Source organism: Exophiala dermatitidis (assembly GCF_000230625.1).
Source record: "Exophiala dermatitidis NIH/UT8656 unplaced genomic scaffold supercont1.6, whole genome shotgun sequence".
In the NCBI taxonomy this organism is placed as follows: domain Eukaryota; kingdom Fungi; phylum Ascomycota; class Eurotiomycetes; order Chaetothyriales; family Herpotrichiellaceae; genus Exophiala; species Exophiala dermatitidis.
In genome coordinates, this window is record NW_008751651.1 from 1,565,085 (window position 1) to 1,583,269 (window position 18,185).

The window sequence follows — 18,185 nt, forward strand, 5'->3', positions numbered from 1 at the left end:
CGCTCCGAGTCGGCAAAGGTGCCTTTTCGTTTTTTCGGACTAAGCTCGATTGAAACTCCCGGTGCAGCTACCTCTCCTTCTTCCTCGACTTCGCAGCATCAAATCAACCTCTCCACTCTCTTTGAGCCATCTCATCCCACCTCCTGCCCGTCGGAAGTTCTTCATTCACGCTTCGCGAGCAGGCAAGATGATGTCGAGGAACGTCTTGCGCCAGTCTGGCCGCATCGCCGGTGCCATCGCGGCATCTGGTCGAGTAGCTGCTGTAAGCTTCAAATCCTGCTCGCCCTGAGCTGTTCAAGCTCCAATATCGCCCAGCTCGGTGTCAAACAGCTGCTGGCGACGATCCTGGAGCTTGGACTGACCTCTGGATGCGATAACATCCTGGAAATGACGAGCTGGAGGGCTAACACCGAATTCTGCAGTCCCGTGTCGTCACGCCCGCACCTTTCAATGCCGCCTCGAAACAGGTCCGATCATACGCCGCCGATGCCAAAGCCTCCCCGACCGAAGTTTCCTCTATCTTGGAGCAGAGAATTCGGGGTGTGCAGGAGGAGGCTGGTCTTGCTGAGACTGGCCGTGTCTTGTCCGTTGGTGACGGTATCGCTCGTGTCCACGGCATGACCAACGTCCAGGCCGAAGAGCTGGTCGAGTTCGCGTCCGGCGTCAAGGGCATGTGCATGAACTTGGAAGCTGGCCAAGTCGGTGTGGTGCTTTTCGGTTCCGATCGTTTGGTCAAGGAAGGCGAGACTGTCAAGCGTACCGGCCAGATTGTGAGGGAAAACGCGGCCCTTTCCCGATGTGTCCTAAACTGACAATTCACCACCAGGTCGATGTTCCTGTCGGCGAGGCCATGCTTGGCCGTGTCGTTGACGCTTTGGGCAACCCCATTGATGGCAAGGGCCCAATCAAGACCACCGAGAGACGCCGTGCTCAGCTCAAGGCTCCTGGTATCCTTCCCCGACGATCCGTCAATCAGCCAGTCCAGACTGGTTTGAAGTCCGTCGACGCAATGGTGCCCATTGGTCGTGGCCAGCGTGAGTTGATCATCGGTGATCGTCAAACCGGAAAGACTGCCGTTGCCCTGGATGCCATTCTTAACCAAAAGAGATGGAACAACTCCAATGACGAGACCAAGAAGCTCTACTGTGTTTACGTGGCCGTTGGCCAAAAGCGATCCACTGTCGCCCAGCTTGTCAAGACTCTGGAGGAGAACGACGCCATGAAATACTCCATTGTCGTCGCTGCCACTGCCTCTGAGGCCGCTCCTCTGCAATATATTGCTCCCTTCACTGGCGTAAGCTGTTCCATTTCGGGAGTACCCGATTGACGAATTCTGGTTTTATACTAACGAAATCTTTTGAAACAGACCGCTATGGGTGAGCACTTCCGTGACAATGGCAAGCACGCTCTCATCGTCTACGACGATTTGACCAAGCAGGCCGTTGCCTACCGACAAATGTCTCTGCTGCTTCGTCGTCCTCCTGGGCGTGAGGCTTACCCCGGTGATGTTTTCTACCTGCACTCGCGTCTGTTGGAGCGTGCCGCCAAGATGAACGACAAGCACGGCGGTGGCTCCTTGACTGCCCTGCCCGTCATTGAGACCCAGGGTGGTGATGTGTCGGCTTATATCCCAACCAACGTCATTTCCATCACCGATGGCCAGATCTTCTTGGAAGCCGAGTTGTTCTACAAGGGTGTCCGTCCCGCCATCAACGTCGGTCTTTCCGTGTCTCGTGTCGGTTCCGCCGCTCAGCTCAAGGCCATGAAGCAAGTCGCCGGTTCCCTGAAGCTTTTCTTGGCCCAATACCGAGAAGTCGCCGCTTTCGCCCAGTTCGGTTCCGATCTTGATGCCGCCACCAAGCAGACTCTCAACCGTGGTGAACGTTTGACCGAGCTGTTGAAGCAGAAGCAATACTCGCCCATGGCTGTTAACGAAATGGTTCCTCTTATCTACGCCGGTGTCAACGGTCACTTGGACAGCATCCCAGTCAACAAGATCCTGCAATGGGAGGCTGACTTCCTGGCCCACTTGAAGAACGACCAAGCCGAGCTCCTGAGCAGAATTGACAAGGAGGGACAATTGAGCAAGGATCTCGAGCAGCAACTGAAGGAGGTTGTCGTGAACTTCACCAAGAGCTTCTCATAGGTATGCACGAACTGGGTCTGGCCAAGATGAGGAAAGCTAATGGAGCTCTTCCAGATGTTTGTACAATTTCTGGCTTGGTCAAAAAAGGACACCACTACTCTAGTTGAGACACCAGATGGCAGATCGTGAGCGAGAAGCGGCTGCCGGGCAAGCAAAATAAGTGTCTAGTTGTACTTAGATCACATACTGGTCCTCAATTGATTCTCCATGTTTAAATTTGCGAGCGTCCAGCCCTGTCTGCCCCCGGATAACGCAACCACAAGGGCCTTAAATCATTATCTGTGGTCGAGACCTTTAGTAGCATTAATCGGACCCAAGTATGTAAGGGTATTCTACCACACAGGAGTACTGTAGTCACAGCAGGTAATGGGTACGTAGTTGTACCTGGAGCTCATTCGATAGAAGTGGAGTTTGCGTCAACTTTTGCAGTTCCGAGTTCGGTATCTCGAAGGTTCGGCATTTGTACAGTATACTGTAGTACTGTAGGGACGTAGATAGTCAGAGAACGGGGAATTTAGGCACTATTAATGCAAGATACCAGCTGTGGCCCAATGTACTTGTTTGGAGCTCGCCCGGCAATTCAATAAGGAGCAATTGAATGCACTTGGGTGGTGTGCTACCAGTAGTAGTGAGGACAGTTGATTGATAATGACACCATTTCCATCATATCATCATCATCGTCACCTCTGCTGGTCAGGCATTATTAATATAGTGGGATTTTACCCCCGGTGTGAGCCGGCAGTTCACCACTGCATCTTCGGCAGAACACATAACTAGAACCTACTTCGCTACGCTCCGTAGGATCATCACTTTGAAGAAGACCTACCTTTAAACCTGGGTCATTTTACCATCCATATCGTGAACCGAGTCCTTGAAGCTCCCTGTTTGTGACCCTCCAGAAGATCTATTGTATCTGAGGTACACTGTAGTACCTCGCTGGTCTAGGGACTCTTATCCGAAAGCGTCCGGGTATTTTGAGGTTAAGTTATATACAGCTTCGCTCGAGAGAGAGAGATCGCAACCACCTACCTAGGTACGACTCCATCTGCTGAGGGATAGGAAAGCCAAACACAATCGGCCCCGAGGAGTCTCGAATCCAGCCAACCCAAGGTATCTTACCTACAGGTCGCAACTATACCTTATACTATCCTATCCGCCTATTCAAAAGGGAAGAAAGGCATTACAGACCCCTCATCCTCCTTCCAGTTAAGTCTTAACAGCCAAGATGAAATCCGCGCACGTGTACAAGACAGGCGACAAAGACTTCGAAGTCCGAATCCAGGACGTCGACGTTCCCTCTCCGGAACCGGACCAAGTCCTAGTCAAAGTGGTCGTGGCCGGCACCAACCCCAAGGACTGGAAGTATCCGATCTTCTTCAAGGGTCGAGACGGGCTGAACACAGGCGACGATGTGGCCGGGTACGTCGAAGCCGTGGGATCCAACGTGACCGAGTTCAAGCCTGGCGACCGGGTCGCGGCGTTCCATGAAATGGGCAAACCGTATGGCGCGTTTGCAGAGTACGCCATTGCTCCGGAGAAGACGACGTTCCATCTGCCCAAGTCGACGTCGTTCGAAGAGGGCGCCACTATCCCCTTGGCTGCCATGACGGCCGTCGTGGGGCTCTATGCCCGTCTGGGTCTGCCGGAGCCTTGGGTTAAAGTTTCTCAAGCGCGCAAGGACGCCGTGGCCGGAGGCGTCGTGGTGTACGGTGCCGCTGGAGCTGTGGGCGCATTTGTCGTCAAATTGCTCGTCAGAGCGGATATTCACCCTATTATTGCTGTGGCTGGTCGCGGAATTCCGTTTGTTGAGGGACTGATCGATAAGTCGAAGGGCGATGTTATCGTTGATTACAGAGTAGGCGATGAGAAAGTCGTCGAGGGTATTCGCAACGCTGTGCCAAAGGGACAGAAGCTGCTGTATGCCTATGACGCTACCAGTGAGAAGGGGAGCTATCAGAATATTGTCAAGGTCTTGGACCCGAATGGTCATATCACTACAGTGCTACCGCCGGTCAAGGATGCTATTCCTGAGTCGGTCCATGCTACCTTGACCACGGTCGGCTCCGTGCATGGTACACCGGACGACTTGGAAGATCTGGGGTATGCTTGGTTCCGCCTGTTTAGTTTGGGTCTCAAGGAGGGTTGGTTTAAGGCTCATCCGTTTGATGTCGTCCTGGGCGGCTTGGGAGGTGTGCAGACCGGCTTGAAGAATTTGCAGAACGGCAAGGCGAGCGCCGTCAAGTATGTGTATAGGATCGAGGACACTGAGGGGGTCGGCAGAAGCAAAATTTGAGCGTGACATCTCGGAGACGGCGGCGTGTTGAGACTGGAGAGCTCTCGAGCCACGTCCACAGATGGTTATGTAGGAAACGAATACATCGCACAAGGGTTATTCTTACCTTGGATCCTATTCAATGGATACTGATTTTCGCTACTATTGCTTCGCCCGGATTGGAGTCATGGTTCCCTGCCTTCGTACTGCTCTGGCATCGACTCAGTACAGTATGCAGAGTCCATAGCACAAAGGAAACTGGAGCCATGTCCAGGGAGGGCCATAAAATCGTCCAATGACTGAACCGTCTGGTAGACATCCAGACCACCACATATTGGTTTGGTTCTAGGTGTGATCTGCGGTACCCAAGCCCCATCGATAACGACGTGTGACCACTTACCTGCCGTGCAACAGTTAACCGTGGCCCAGCACACCATTTTTTCCCTTGCGTGTACCAATCAACAACCCCGTCGTCAAGCATTGATCCCGTGATAGGATATACAACTGAGTGGTGAAAATGTTGGCGAAAAGTCGGCAGCAACAAGCAAAGGCTAGCTTGATTCTCTGGCGAGGTCTGTGATTGATCTGAACCGACAAACCGCAGTGTGAATCCTACCATTCATCCCAAAGTGAATGAGCGGTGTGGTTGCAAAGCTCAACATTGTCAACGCCCTACTAGTACTGAGGAGGAGTAGTACACTGTTCGTACTAGTAGGCCTCTTCTGTTGCAGGCCCAACCGGCATGATCGGAACACGACATGGCAATGTGGGGGTTATCCTGAACTCACAGTTCTCTTGGTACTCTGCAGCCCGACAGATATATCATATTCATCCTTAAGACAAGGATCCGGGGTACAGATCCTCGATAGTAACCGGTGTGGAAAAGCTCAACGGCGAAAGAGCGGAGAACGACTAGGAAACAGCGCTGATCATCAAACATGTAGGTTGGCCAGACTCCGCAAAAGGCAGCTACTGAGCCTCTGCGACTCTTTCTCAGCTAGAGCCGGAGGTGTACAGGTAAACGACGTCCCATGAAAGGATGAGCCATGAAGATGCTTTCCACCGCGAAGTCATCGGCAGACCTGCAGAATCAGGTCATGATCGACCGATAGCGCAAGTTTGGGTGTGGATGGACGGGTGCTAGTCTGGAGGACGAAGATCGTATGTAGCAACACCTCGGGTGTGATGAGGTGGCGCTCATGCCGCAGGCCCGGCCGTCAAAGGGAGTTGAAGCACGGTCGGAGGGAATCTGACTCGTCAGGCTCGAGCTTAGGTGAGATGTTACCGGTATGTTATGCTTCACCTCAAACCTAGAACGGCTTGGATTGCCTGGTCCAGGATCTGTTGGCGGGCTGTCAATGCGCTCTTTGCACTCCGCCTCTTTAGTTCGTCTCTTTGCTGTCGAATCGTCCACCCTGCGCTTTCCACGTCGAGGTTCGCAGCATCGTCTGCAGAGCTAGCAGGGCCGATTGTGAATTTCAGTGCTGGCCGTCGAGACGTGGTCTGAAGAGAGGAAAGCATCGATGATTTATGCACAGTTGTGAAGGATGCCGCAATGTCTGAATGATAGGGGTTTAGCTTGTGCAATTTGCTCGGATACAACTCAGGAACACTTTCCACTATAGTGGCAGATGTCGGAAAAGTGTGGCTCCAGCAACATTGCATTAGGACGTTTTGGTAAGGATCTGCTGCGCTGTCAGTCATGAGTAGTTGTAGTCGGCCTTGTGCCTGGAGTATTGGGATTCGCCCTTGTCGCCGGAGGGAGTGTAAGGGTTGATTGGCCGTCGGTTTTGTTTCGAAAGAAAAACTAAGTAGAAGGGTCCACAACTACACGCCTTTCAAGTTGATGAAGAAATCATATGTCAGGTGGCTGCTGGGTCAATTTTTTTCTGCCGCTATGATCAACTGCCCAGGATAGGATATTCGTGGCCCTAGGTTCTATCACTAGTACTGGTGGTGGCCGAGGGTATAGGAGTGCCTAAGGGACTGTGATAATAACAGGTGGGCGGCTGTGGTATGTAGGAGGAGCTGAGAGGGACGTAGTGGCCTCGCCCAGGGCAAGGCTTAAACTTCACTCCTGAGGCGCTGCTGATTGTACTTGCAGGTATTACAACATTGTAGAGGAAGCTCCAGAGGCTCATCAATCAATCAGTAAGGACCTGGGAGAAGGCGACCTGGAGCCTGCAGGCATACAGTATATCGGGACGCTCTGTCTGGGCAGAGATTAGCTGGAGGGCCACAATAATAGAGACATTTCCCACCCTCTGCCAGTGCCGTGGTGCCTCATCCAGGATGCCGACTCCTTTGGGCGAAAAATAATCGGCCATCGACCAGTTGATGTTGTACCTGGGCCTTGTTAGCCTGGGTGTTAAGCCCGAGGGCCTTTTCTTGCCCCCCGAAGCTGAGGCTTTCTACTGCCAGTGGCCCCCCACGCAGAGCTTCCTGGCTACTGGTCGTTCGGGCGCTGGTTCGCACGCACTGGCAACTCCAACTGCAACTCACGACATCCGCAAAGACACTGCAGCCAAACCTGAACCATCTTTTGCTCATTATTTGGCACTGCATCTTCGAACCACTACGGCCTGACCATAGCTTTTCCACATACGTTCCTTCGTTCCTCTTATTCATGTATAGGTAGCGATACTCACCATCCTACCCTGGCGACCATCTACCGACATATTCTGTGCATCTCCTCCTGCTCCGTTCCTGGCGTCCCTCAGTCCCGATCAAGCCCATTTCGTCCAGTTGGCTTGCTGACCTGAAAAGTGTCTGCAAGCTGACTGGTTCGGGGCCGGCGAACTCGACCCCCAAAACCCTTCATGCCGCGAAACCCTGCGGCGAAAAAGCACCAGCATAACAATCGCCATGACAGTGGGCTTGTAGGTCCCGGAAAACGTGTTACGAGGCAGAAGTCGAATGGTCACCTCAATGGCACGCCCAAAGGACCTGTTCCCTCCGAGCCTGTTCCTCAGGTTCCCTCTACCGACCCATCTGTGAGCGCGCCGAGCCATAGCCAATCTGATACAGCCACCTTGGACTCGAGTCGGGAAATTGCGAAGGAGCTGACACAATCTTCAAAGGGCGGAGAGTCGGAGGGGAACGAAGGGAAAGAGAAGGACAACAAAACCGAGTCGAATGGGTCGGCGGTATTCCAGCAAAGAAGGGGCGAAATGTCTTCTTCCAAACCGAAGGCTCCCCAAGAGCTCAGCGCTCTGCAAATCGCCTCGACTATCATCCGGTCACGCCCCGCCTGCGACACGGTCTCTTTGCTGATCGTACTGCTTGCTCTGCCGTCCATGATCTTGACCATTGTCCAGGCTCTGTTTGCATCCTTGACACTGATGCCAGGAGGCGGCGCTCCGGTTTCCTTTCTCTCATTGCTCGATATCTTCCAGGGTTCGGCGGGTGCTCCCAGCATCACCACAATGGTCGTGGTCGACGTGATATGCTTTGGATTATGGGTGTGCCTCTGGACCTGGGCTCAAAATTTCGCTCTGGACTTGGCTCAGATACAGATTGCCATTACGCTGGGAAATGGCAGTTCAGGGAAAAATGGACGAGCCAACGTGATTTGTGTGATCGGAGTTCTTCTGCTGCATCTGATACGAAGCAGAGGCGTCCGTCGTTTTCTTTTCACAAATCTCGTGCCGATGGAGTTACTTTCCCAGGCTGGACTTACCGAATATTTCAAGTACCTACCGTCCGACTCCGATTTTGGCGAGAGCCCCGGACCACCGTCGCATATACGAAGTCTATTCGCCATCCATATCATCAGCCAAGCCGTTATGGCCTTCGTGCGGCGTAGGGTTAGCAGCTCTCAGTCTTCATCTTCCACGAAATCGAAACGCGCCGACACAGAAGCCTCTGCAGGGTCCGCTTCGGACATGTCGGCTCTGGAGTCTGCGTCAGCCGGTGTCTCCTCAGCCATTGACTACCAAGCCCCTCCAACTCCGGGTCTGAAGGAAGGCAAGGAAAAGGGTGTGAGCGCAAAGAAACGGAGACGACAAGCCAACCATGTTAGAAGCAGACAACCCTTCTGGGCCGCTCTCGCCAGCACCAAGGTTCATGTACTCCGAGAGGTGGAACACAACAAGGCACTTCCACCGCTTGCCAATAATCAAGGCACACCCTTTGAAACTGTACAGCGAGACATTGTCTGGATTACAAACGTCGAGCCCTCGTCTATCTCTTTCGAAGCGGCCTACGCATCATCCTCTGAACACGACCCTCCCGTGACTAGCGATTACCGACCCTTCTACGTACGCATCAATGGAGCCAGGTGGCACTCTGTTAGCCTAGAGGCAATGGAGCCTACGTCCGTTTCCGAAGGCAATCCTGCCCAGTGGTCTGGCACAATCTCGGGTTTGGCCCCAAACTGTACCTATACTTGCACCTTCATCCGTACGGACGGCGAAGAGGAGTTTGCGTCGGTTATGGTGAAGACTCCTGTGCTGCTCGACAAGGATTTGCCCCTTTCTCTTGCGCCGATACCTGTCCGGCAGTCTATGAGACCGTCATCGCCAACAACAACACTAAAAAATTCCATCTCGACCGCGGAGGCCAAGCTGAATGAAGCTCGGAATCGCCTTACGAAGCTGCGCCGCCAACATCGAACAGCTCTCGCAAAAGTGGAAAAAGAAGTTGACAGCTTTAACACGCGTCTGAAGACCGCTAGTGACGACACCAAGCAAAGGCAGAAGCTGTTGCAGGCTGAACGTAGCATTCGTCAGACCGAAGATGCTACTTTGGAGATTGATGCAGCGCTTGAAGGTCTAGTATCGACGCCCGATGATGAGATCGAAGAGCACAACGCCTGCAAAGCGGCTTATGAAGAACAGAGCAAGCGGCTTGCCGATGCCAACGAGGCACTGTCCAAGGCTCGTTCAGCTGCAAGCAACGACCTCTCCTGCGCCAATAGTGAACTCAACAACATTGTCTCCCGGAAAGAACGTCTTACCAGCCGCAATACTAAGCTGACTGAGCAGCACGACCGGATCACTCATGCCAATGTGCAAGGGCTGAATGAGAAGGAAAGAAGGGCTGCCGAATCCAATGCAAAGAGCGCCGATCAGCAGAGACGCGAAGCGGAGCTGACACACCAGATCCGCTTCATGGAGAATGAACTGAGAAACTCCAGGATGCGTTGGGAAGCAAACCTCAGAGAACTTGACCTCCTTGAGAAGCAGGAACTTGCTCAGCGCGAGATGATGCTTACTAACAGCGGTCCTCTGACTCCCGAAGGCGAACTCCCAGGAACCCGGCCTCCCCCACAGCCTGCTCGGCCCTACGCATTTGGCAGCTTCCAGGCATTTCCGAATAGCCCTGTTACTGAGGTTCAAGGATCCCCTTTCCTTGCCTATGCTAAAACTCTCCCTTCCAATGATCAGCAACGACCAAGATCCGACACCAACCGGTCAGCTGGCGGGGTTAGCAACTTCTCTGGCGAGTTTGAAGATGCCGATCCCATCCCGCCGATGCCTTCGACTACCGAATATGAGGCCACTGGGCGTAAAGGGAGTGGCAGCACTGGCAGTAGGGGAAAGAATAATGGTAGCCCGGCAGCGGCAATGATTGGTAGTGCCATGCGCAGTCCGCAGAGAGGCAGCTACAGTCCAGGACATATTCCAGGGTCAACGACGTGGTAGGATTGGCCAGTGTCAAGGGATCATGGTTGATGGCGGTTGATGTTCAGTTTGTAGATGTCGGTGGCTCAGCAGGGGCTTCCTGATGAGATAGGCTTGAATGTGATGCGATGTATGAAAGCCTTGTATTGTTTCTGCGGTCCTGTTTCTCCTGCTCCCAACACTCGTCGAACTTGTGTAGGACTCTCTTATGCGACTTCTCAGCTAGCCAATAGCGTCTGCGCTTGGCAGGTTTGTCGTGTTTCGAGTGTTTGTCCATTGGCCGTTGGTTGGAGACCTCGTTTTGTGGAGGTACACAGCGTTCTCCATCGTCATTTGCAGCCCGAATTTATTTATTGGATTGCAGTCTGTAGTGACTCAACACGATCATCGCCTTCTGCTCTTTGCACGATTCTGCGCTTTTCGCATGCGCGTGCTCCGGCAGATTTACATATGCGCGACCAGAAGTCTCCCTAGCCCGAGTTTTGCGACCGTACACCGTCCCCCACCCGTGCATTATCTCGTTCGACATTGCACAACAATGGGGAAAGACAAGGAGAAGAAGCAAGAGCTGATCAAGAACCCGAAAGGCACACGTGACTGGTCGGGGGAAGATGTTGATCTGCTGGAAGATATCCTCGCCCAAATATCCCGGGTCTTTCGCCGCCATGGTGGAAAGAAGCTCGATACACCAGTGTTTGAGCGGGAAGAAGTGCTGAAGGGCAAGTACGGGGAGGATTCCAAGTTAATCTACGACCTGAAGGACCAAGGAGGCGAGCTGCTGTCGTTGCGGTACGACTTGACAGTCCCATTTGCCAGATGGTTGGCCATGAACGCAAACATCAAAAGCTACAAGAGATTTGCAATCAGCAAGGTTTACCGAAGAGATCAACCCGCCATTGCCAAGGGCCGCATGAGGGAGTTCTACCAGTGTGATATTGATTTCGCTGGTGCCAGTGATCCAATGATGGCCGACAGTGAAGTTATTGCAATTATTGTCGAGGTTTTCGAGTCGCTCGAGTGGAATGGAAGATACACCATCAAGCTCAACGACCGACGGATACTGGATGGTCTGTTCGAGGTTTGCGGCGTTCCGGAGGACAAGATCAGAGCGATATCCAGTGCAGTCGATAAGCTAGATAAGATGCCATGGGAGGAAGTGAAGAAGGAAATGGTGGAGACAAAAGGTCTTGATGAAGTCGTGGCCGACAAGATTCAGACCTACGTTACCAGAAAGGGTGGAAGAGATCTGTTGGAAGACTTGCAGAAAGACGAAGCGTTGATGAGCAATGCGAAAGCGAAGAAGGGAGTTGAGGAGATGGAGATTCTCATGGACTATCTTTCCGCTTGGGGCGCTTTGGACAAGATCTCCTTTGACCTCTCCCTTGCTCGCGGCTTGGACTACTACACCGGTGTCATCTACGAGGTTATCACGGAGGGTTCCGCCCCTGTGACCGCAAATGGCTCCGAGGTTGCCAAAGAAGTCCAGAAACAAGGCAAGAAGGAGAAAAAGGTGCTGGATGAAGACGAAGACCGATCCAATGACCCTTCGGTGGGTATCGGCTCGGTGGCTGCTGGTGGCCGATATGATCATCTCGTGGAGCGTTTCAGGCCCAATGCAGATCTGCCCTGCGTCGGCGTGAGCTTTGGTGTGGATCGGATATTCAGCATTACAAAAGCCAGGATTGCCAAAGGTGAAACCTTCAGCTATATATCCTCCAATGCTCCTGATGTGTACATCATGGCCTTTGGAGGTGGCGGTTTCGACGGCATGGCCAAACAGCGGATCGAGATAGCCAAATTGCTATTGGATGCAGGCCTCAAGGTCGAATTCACATACAAGAAGAAGCCCAAGCCGCAAGTCCAATTCAAGAATGCCGAACAAGCAGGTGCGCCCTTTGCAGTCATTCTTGGTGAGGATGAGCAAGCAAAGGGAGAGGTGCGAGTCAAGGAAATGGGATTGCCGGACGGTCATCCGTAAGTGCTAGGACACATTTTGTTCTGCATTGGTCTTTCTATTTACTGACTTAACTTACTATAGGGAGAAGGAAGGTGTGCTCGTCAAAATTGCCGACCTTGCTGCCGAGGTTACGAAGCGAGTGGAAATGAAGAAAGTGACGACCAGAACGGGCACCATTGCCGTCAGCTGATCGAACACAAACCCCAGAGAATACGGCGAGAGCGACCTCACAGCTTCTGTCTTTCATTCGAGTGGAATCGAAGCATTCACATGTACTCGACATACTGTGTAACGAATTGAGGCATGCCACTGCCACTTAGCCATACCCTGCAGCACGGAATGGATGTTTACCATTGATCCTCATATGGGCGCCTCGAACGCCGCTCCAAGACAGTATATCTGGAGGAGGAGAATATTAGGTATGACCATGGGCCAGCTGAGATCTTAGCTAATGTCTCTGCTTTCGATGGGTTATGGCTGTTTCTAGAGCTGGACGGAAACAGCAGGCCTGCCTCTCCAAAAAGCAAACTGCTCGATCTCTCGGAGGTTGAGGGCGTGATGCAGCTAGAGAATAGACAGAACAACTGTGATGGAATAATATCATTGCCTGTTGTCTCTCACTTGATGTCCTCAACAATGGCTGATACTTATCAAAGCCTGGCCCGTTTGAAGTTTCGCCCTTTGTTTCTAGGCTGTGCTATCTGAGAGCCAAATCCAGGGGTTGGCTTCCATGATGTAGACAAATCTTGCCCAGGCCAAGAGCCAAGCGAAATCTCATCTAAGAGAAACACGGCTATCTACATGTATGTACATACTTCTTTCTCTAGTGTTACAAGGTGAGTCCAGACTACCGAGGCTGCATCACCTCGTTTTGAGTGTCCAACAAGTTTGATGGAAAAGAAACGGGGCCAGCCTTGCCAACTACCAAAAAGGGCATAGTGCAGACAATGTAACCAACCAGATCTGCCAAGGCTGTCGCGGATAATCCCCTGATTTGCTTGTTTTTGACCGCTGCACTGGCAGGACATTTCCAAATCACTGCAGTTTGCCAGCCTTATACTGGCCAGGAACTACCTTAGCGGTCCAGATACAATGTAGTAGCGAGATCTACATTGTACATCCACCCTACTAGTAGTAGGATCTATCGGGCACTCCGCAAAAAAGAGGTTTGTTCCAAAGAACTTGGAGGCGTACTTCCAGCCAGGGTCTGAACCCCCTTGGGTCTGACACGCCAATGGTCCTCCGAACCGCCCAAACCACCCAACCATGAAACACACCCGCGTCTCAGCACCGTCTTTCCGGCACGTTTGACCTCAACATGATACTTTTCAGCCACAAAAGGGCACGACGTCGAGACTGCACTGAAGAAACTCGCGTCGCATCTTCCGTTTGAGAAAACCGGTCGGGCCAATAATGACTATCGGGCTGGCGATTTGCAAACGTTGGAACACCCCGAGGCTTGCTCGTCGTCTTCTTGCCTTCAGTTCGCCGTCTGAAGCCGCTGTCCGGAAGTGCTCTGTACCGAAAGAGAATGATGAAGCCCATGTTCCTTCAATTTGTGATCGTCGAACACTGCGGTTTCTTGGTTTTTTTCAAATTTGTTGCTGGCTCAAATTTTGTGCATTTAGGTTGCGCATCTTCTTCTGTTCGCTTCCGAGTCGTCTTTTCTCATCGCCCCCATCATTGATTGATTGATTGCTTGTTTTTGTTGCAGGCTTCCCAAAGTCATTCGTTCTGTTGCTGGTCATCATCACTGTTAATTCTTTCTCGACTACGAAACCCGTTCCTCCTCGAGATATTAGTCTCGTTACTATATCATTCACACTACAATACGATTCAATTGAACAGCAGCGATGCCGGCAGTCCGCTCCTTTTATACTGTTGTCTGTTTGGCAGCTTGCCTGGCGCAAGTATGTTTTGCCCTGTTTGTTCTCCGATGCGAATCAGCTAGGTACTAACAGAACGCAGGTTTGGGCTGGTGACTATAGCCAAGGCGGCAACAACAATGACAACAACAATGGCAACAACTACAATGGCGGCGGCGGCGGCGGCGGAGGCTCCTGGGGTAATGGTGGCCAAGGTCAAGGCCAGGGCCAAGGCAAAGGCGGCTGGGGTGGTGGTAACGGCGGCGGCGGTAGCGGCAGCGGAAAAGACAACAACAACCAGCAGCAGCAATGCCAGGCCTCGACGGTCATCCAGACCTCTGTCATGACAGTCAATGCCGCACCCACCACGATCGTCCAGGCCCAAAATTGCCCGCCTGCCGCTGCGGCCGTGACCATGACTGAAACTGTAAGTATTGCCCTGCCCGGAGCGGGATACCTTATTCCGCAAGGAAATCATGGCCCTAGATCTCATAAGGCCATTGTTGCTAACATGCTTGCGATGTCCCAGATGACCGTCACCGCCGTGTCACCATGCACAGCACCCGCCGTGACCGCCTACGTTACGCAATATGTGAACGCGCCACCTGGCTGCTGGTGTGGTAGTGGCTCTCCCCCAGCTAATGCGGCTGTATCTGCCTGGGCAATGGGAGGCTCCGGCGCGGCCGCGGCTGTCATGGCTGCAGGCAATGCCCAGGTGTTCACATCCACAAATGCCGCTTTCACTCCTGGTCTCTCTTCGATTCCTGCCGCTCAGGCCGTCAAGACCGGAGTCACTGTGGCCGGGGCCGCGGCAGCAGCCACTCCAGCAGCAAGCAGTGCTAGCGCTGCGGCTGTCTCTCCTGGAAGCTTCTTTACAGATGCATCTTCAGCCTCGGCGTCGGTAGCATCTTCAGCATCAGGTGAGTTGTGAGACCTTGAAGATACCCTGCCTGTTTGGGGTCCTTTTCTCCGTTATGCCCAACAGCGTTGTGCATTCTTCACTTCTTGACAGTGTTGTGTTGTGGTGGACAAATCACTGACAAGAACTTTATAATCTTAGGCTCCGATTCAAGCCCTACAGCCTCTGCTCCCGGTACAGATCCCTCTCAAAGCGTCGCCGTGACCGGCGCCACCTTTAACATCACGTCCGAGGCCAGTGCTGCTGCAGGAACTGCTGCGTCCTCCTCATCAGACGGTTCAGCTTCAACACCTACAGCCTCTTCAGATGCAGCTGCAGCCTCATCTGTCTCACCGTCCTCTGCAGACTCAGCGGTGACTGCATCGGCTTCGACTGCTTCTGATTCTGCAGCCGCTTCAGCGTCTACGCTTGTATCTGCCGCTGCAGTGTCAGCATCACCATCAGATGCTGCGGCGTCTCCAACTGCATCCGACAGTGCCAGCGCGACTTTTCCCGTTGGCTCATTCCAGACACTGGATCCAGCAACCCTCTCGCTCAAAAATGCATATACCTTGGGCATCGGGAAGAGAGCACCTCGACCAAGTTTGATGTCTTAGGGATGAAAGATGAGCGCCAACCACAAAGCAATAAAGGCTACAGGCTGGCGCAAGGAAAAAGAGAAAACGAAAAAAAGTTATAGGAAACAAATCAGGCGGATATTCGAACATCAACCCGGTCGGCGCCAGCGTGCCTAAGGGTCCGAGAAGTCTGCGTGGTCAGACATTCTGGGCAGTATGTGAAACGGAGCAATCTTGAACTAACCAAGGTCGAGATTTATTGAACGGCTGCCTTCCAGCGTCCCGTTTTGAGAACTACGGAAATGAGCCTCAGGTTGGGATGGACCGCAGATGGGAGAGAGAAATGGTTCTTTTCTTTTCTTTTTCTTGTATACTTAGACAGAACAGAACAGCTGAAATATCCAATATCCAATACGAAAAATATCCATGACACGGCCACATTTAGCAGCTGCTGCAAGTCTTGACCGGGGTATAGAACAACATATTCGGAAGAATTATCCTTTTTTCTGGGATGGTATCTTCTGGATTTATTGGTTGATATCGGATATCAATACATACAGATCAATACAAAGTTGAGTCTGTGGCGCGAGGACAGTATTATGATACAGTACCAAAAACCCAAGCTGGTAGAAGATGGGTCCGGTGATGGCATCTATCAGCCGCAGGATTGTGGGTGTTCTGTGCCCGCATACAAGGATGGTGATCAAGGCTCCTGGGCTATACATCCAGTGGCCTCAAGCCGGGAAGACGGAAAAAATGGCGGTGGTGCTTCGAGCAGGAAGAGAGAAAAATATGGCGGTGGTGTTGGCGTTTGGCAAATAGCCAGCCCTGCTTAACCTAAGCACCTTGCCTGCCTTTGGTCTGTTGGCAATTTCGTCGCGCTCAATCGCATCTCATTCCGATCATGCCATGCCATGGTACGCACGGACGGGTGGTAACTGGTGTCAATAAGTGATTGATTCCTTGACCTCAACAGACGCGCAAGGAGCAGAGAGACGGTGAATGAGCTTGAATTGCATCCAAATGGGGCGTGTGATGTTTTCCCATTATCCTGCTCGTGATATATCTGCACGAGTCAAGCTGGGCCAGTGGCGATCGGCGTGACACTGGTTGAAGAACAGATTCCGTCTGGTCGAGTGGCATAGTCCTCAACCCTCAGCCCTGCTGCACTTGGCTCTCCAGCCTCGCTTTCTTTGCCCGTCTCTTCATTTCTCGTCTCGACAGTGGTTTACCTGCGGCGTCTTGGTCTACCTGGTCAGAACCAGTCGTGGGCGGTTGGATAGATGAGGTCGATGCTTTCCTCTTCGTGCCGTTCAAGTCGGGAAAGTTCGTTTCTGCTGCTTTCTCGCCGGTCGACGTGGCTTTGACATCTTCAGTAATGCCCTTCGGTTCTTTGCGTTTTAGTTCGGCTTTTCCTGCCGTGCCTACACCGGCAACGGCAGGTTTCGTGTCTGGGCGTCCCGTATCCGCCTGCTTAGGTGTTCGAGTAGTACTTGTGGGGTAATCTTCCGCTGCTCCTCTGCCGTCAATGACCTCGACGACTCCACGAAAACTGGTTCGTTTTAAAGCAGCCAACCTCACCACCTTCCCTGCCTCTTCACACAGCGCTTCTTTGCCTCTCTCCTGACCCAAGCCCCAGACCTGTGCAAGATTGATCACGTCATACGGCCCTCTGACTCCCAGCGCATTCTTTGCTTCACTGCTCAATATGATACCGCGACCTCTGGTGGCGCGAATCAGCGCCGCCGCTCCACTGATCAGATTCCGACGCGCATCGCTGTTCCCGCTCTGCATGCCTGCAGAATAGCATATTTCAAACCGTACGCCGCGCTGTAAGGCCGACGCGACGGTTTTGAACTTCAGCACGAATGGGAGCCGGTGACTGAAATCCAGCGAAATGAGGTCGCAGTCGAGCGAATTGCAGCACTGTTGAAGCGCCTTTTCGTTCGTCGGCCGGAGCGCCAGGATCGAGTACTGTGGCTGGAGCGAGGCTAGGCGGTGGTTCTGTCCAGTGTCCGAGATGGTGAGCGTCAGGCGGGTTAGGACCGTGGCTATGGACTTTGGAATGGTCAGTGATGACACTGGGATCGTCGGCGCCGTGGGTGGTAGTTTGCCCGTCACTGAGACCGAGAGCGCGACTACCGAGTAGCCCAGTTCGGCGTGGAATAAGAGCGTGTGTTGTAAGTCGGCATGGTTCGTGGTGTACGGTACGTTAAGGTCGTGGAAGGGCATTTTGCAGATGGTGTCGGCGTTGGTGGTGCACGTAAAAGTGCGTCGATCCCGTGGCAGTCGACAGGGTCATGTTTGTTTTCTGCCGTGAAGCAATGGCATTGGGTTGCTTAGGCTTGTGCCATGCCGGCGACTGGTAAATAGACTGCTGTGAGTGATGGTTCCATGTGAAGATAATAGCTACTAGTAGGTACAGTACAAATAGTATTCCCAGCGCAGGTTGCGGGATGAGAAAAGTTTATCCGATGTTGTTCCGTCAGATGCAAAGTGGATGCTGCTTTAAGCTAACCTCCCGAGACAAGTATTTTGAATGCCTTGTACTTCTTCTGGACGACTGTTGTTTGTGTCCCGAAGATCGTACGTTTCCAGCTGAATCACTCTTGATTGGTGTTATATTGTGATGCCCTTTTATCAGTGACCAGTGTATATCTGGCACGCCAGTGTGGCTTCCTCCCCGTCCAATATGGGGTACACAAGGCTGTGCTTAACCTAAAACGGCATTGGCTACAGCCTCGCTTGCAGTGACCCAAGTTGACGCGTTTGATTCGCAGTCTCTTGACTTCTGCTGTTCCACGTTTTGATCATGCGGCCTACTTAGCGAACTGCTTTGCAGGCC

At 52.6% G+C, this 18,185-nt stretch overlaps 8 protein-coding genes across 8 annotated transcripts; 5 read left to right on the forward strand and 3 right to left on the reverse strand.

Moving 5' to 3' along the window:
• Window positions 1-187: 187 nt before the first annotated feature.
• HMPREF1120_07399 (ATP synthase subunit alpha, mitochondrial) lies at window positions 188-2,146 on the forward strand (the record flags this gene model as incomplete). The annotated part of the gene is made up of 4 exons (XM_009161622.1): window positions 188-262; window positions 423-770; window positions 827-1,294; window positions 1,367-2,146. The coding sequence occupies 4 exons, from the start codon at window positions 188-190 to the stop codon at window positions 2,144-2,146; spliced, it is 1,671 nt and encodes a 556-aa protein (XP_009159870.1).
• An 836-nt stretch (window positions 2,147-2,982) lies between these two features.
• Window positions 2,983-6,550, reverse strand: HMPREF1120_07400 (uncharacterized protein). Its single transcript, XM_009161623.1, has 2 exons — window positions 4,546-6,550; window positions 2,983-4,069 (listed from the first exon to the last, which is right to left on the reverse strand). The coding sequence occupies exon 1, from the start codon at window positions 5,035-5,037 to the stop codon at window positions 4,558-4,560; it is 480 nt and encodes a 159-aa protein (XP_009159871.1). The 5' UTR covers window positions 5,038-6,550; the 3' UTR covers window positions 2,983-4,069; window positions 4,546-4,557.
• HMPREF1120_07401 (NADPH2:quinone reductase) lies at window positions 3,372-4,439 on the forward strand (the record flags this gene model as incomplete). Its single annotated transcript, XM_009161624.1, has 1 exon — window positions 3,372-4,439. The coding sequence occupies one exon, from the start codon at window positions 3,372-3,374 to the stop codon at window positions 4,437-4,439; it is 1,068 nt and encodes a 355-aa protein (XP_009159872.1).
• Window positions 6,551-7,237: 687 nt separating the features above from the next.
• Window positions 7,238-10,063, forward strand: HMPREF1120_07402 (uncharacterized protein; the record flags this gene model as incomplete). Its single annotated transcript, XM_009161625.1, has 1 exon — window positions 7,238-10,063. One exon carries the CDS (start codon window positions 7,238-7,240, stop codon window positions 10,061-10,063), a length of 2,826 nt encoding a protein of 941 aa, XP_009159873.1.
• A 517-nt stretch (window positions 10,064-10,580) lies between these two features.
• Window positions 10,581-12,189, forward strand: HMPREF1120_07403 (histidyl-tRNA synthetase; the record flags this gene model as incomplete). Its single annotated transcript, XM_009161626.1, has 2 exons — window positions 10,581-12,016; window positions 12,081-12,189. 2 exons carry the CDS (start codon window positions 10,581-10,583, stop codon window positions 12,187-12,189), a joined length of 1,545 nt encoding a protein of 514 aa, XP_009159874.1.
• A 1,663-nt stretch (window positions 12,190-13,852) lies between these two features.
• Window positions 13,853-14,795, forward strand: HMPREF1120_07404 (uncharacterized protein; the record flags this gene model as incomplete). Its single annotated transcript, XM_009161627.1, has 3 exons — window positions 13,853-13,909; window positions 13,968-14,291; window positions 14,394-14,795. 3 exons carry the CDS (start codon window positions 13,853-13,855, stop codon window positions 14,793-14,795), a joined length of 783 nt encoding a protein of 260 aa, XP_009159875.1.
• Window positions 14,796-14,970: 175 nt separating this feature from the next.
• On the reverse strand, window positions 14,971-15,342 carry HMPREF1120_07405 (uncharacterized protein; the record flags this gene model as incomplete). The annotated part of the gene is made up of 1 exon (XM_009161628.1): window positions 14,971-15,342. The coding sequence occupies one exon, from the start codon at window positions 15,340-15,342 to the stop codon at window positions 14,971-14,973; it is 372 nt and encodes a 123-aa protein (XP_009159876.1).
• A 49-nt stretch (window positions 15,343-15,391) lies between these two features.
• On the reverse strand, window positions 15,392-17,804 carry HMPREF1120_07406 (ribonuclease P subunit Rpp30). Its single transcript, XM_009161629.1, has one exon. The coding sequence runs from the start codon at window positions 17,570-17,572 to the stop codon at window positions 16,496-16,498; it is 1,077 nt and encodes a 358-aa protein (XP_009159877.1). The 5' UTR covers window positions 17,573-17,804; the 3' UTR covers window positions 15,392-16,495.
• Between the last annotated feature and the right edge of the window lie 381 nt (window positions 17,805-18,185).

Coding starts and splice junctions, on each gene's coding strand:
- HMPREF1120_07406 (XM_009161629.1), bottom strand. CDS start 17,572: ATGCCCTTCCACGACCTTAACGTACCGTACACCACGAACCATGCCGAC.
- HMPREF1120_07400 (XM_009161623.1), bottom strand. CDS start 5,037: ATGGTAGGATTCACACTGCGGTTTGTCGGTTCAGATCAATCACAGACC.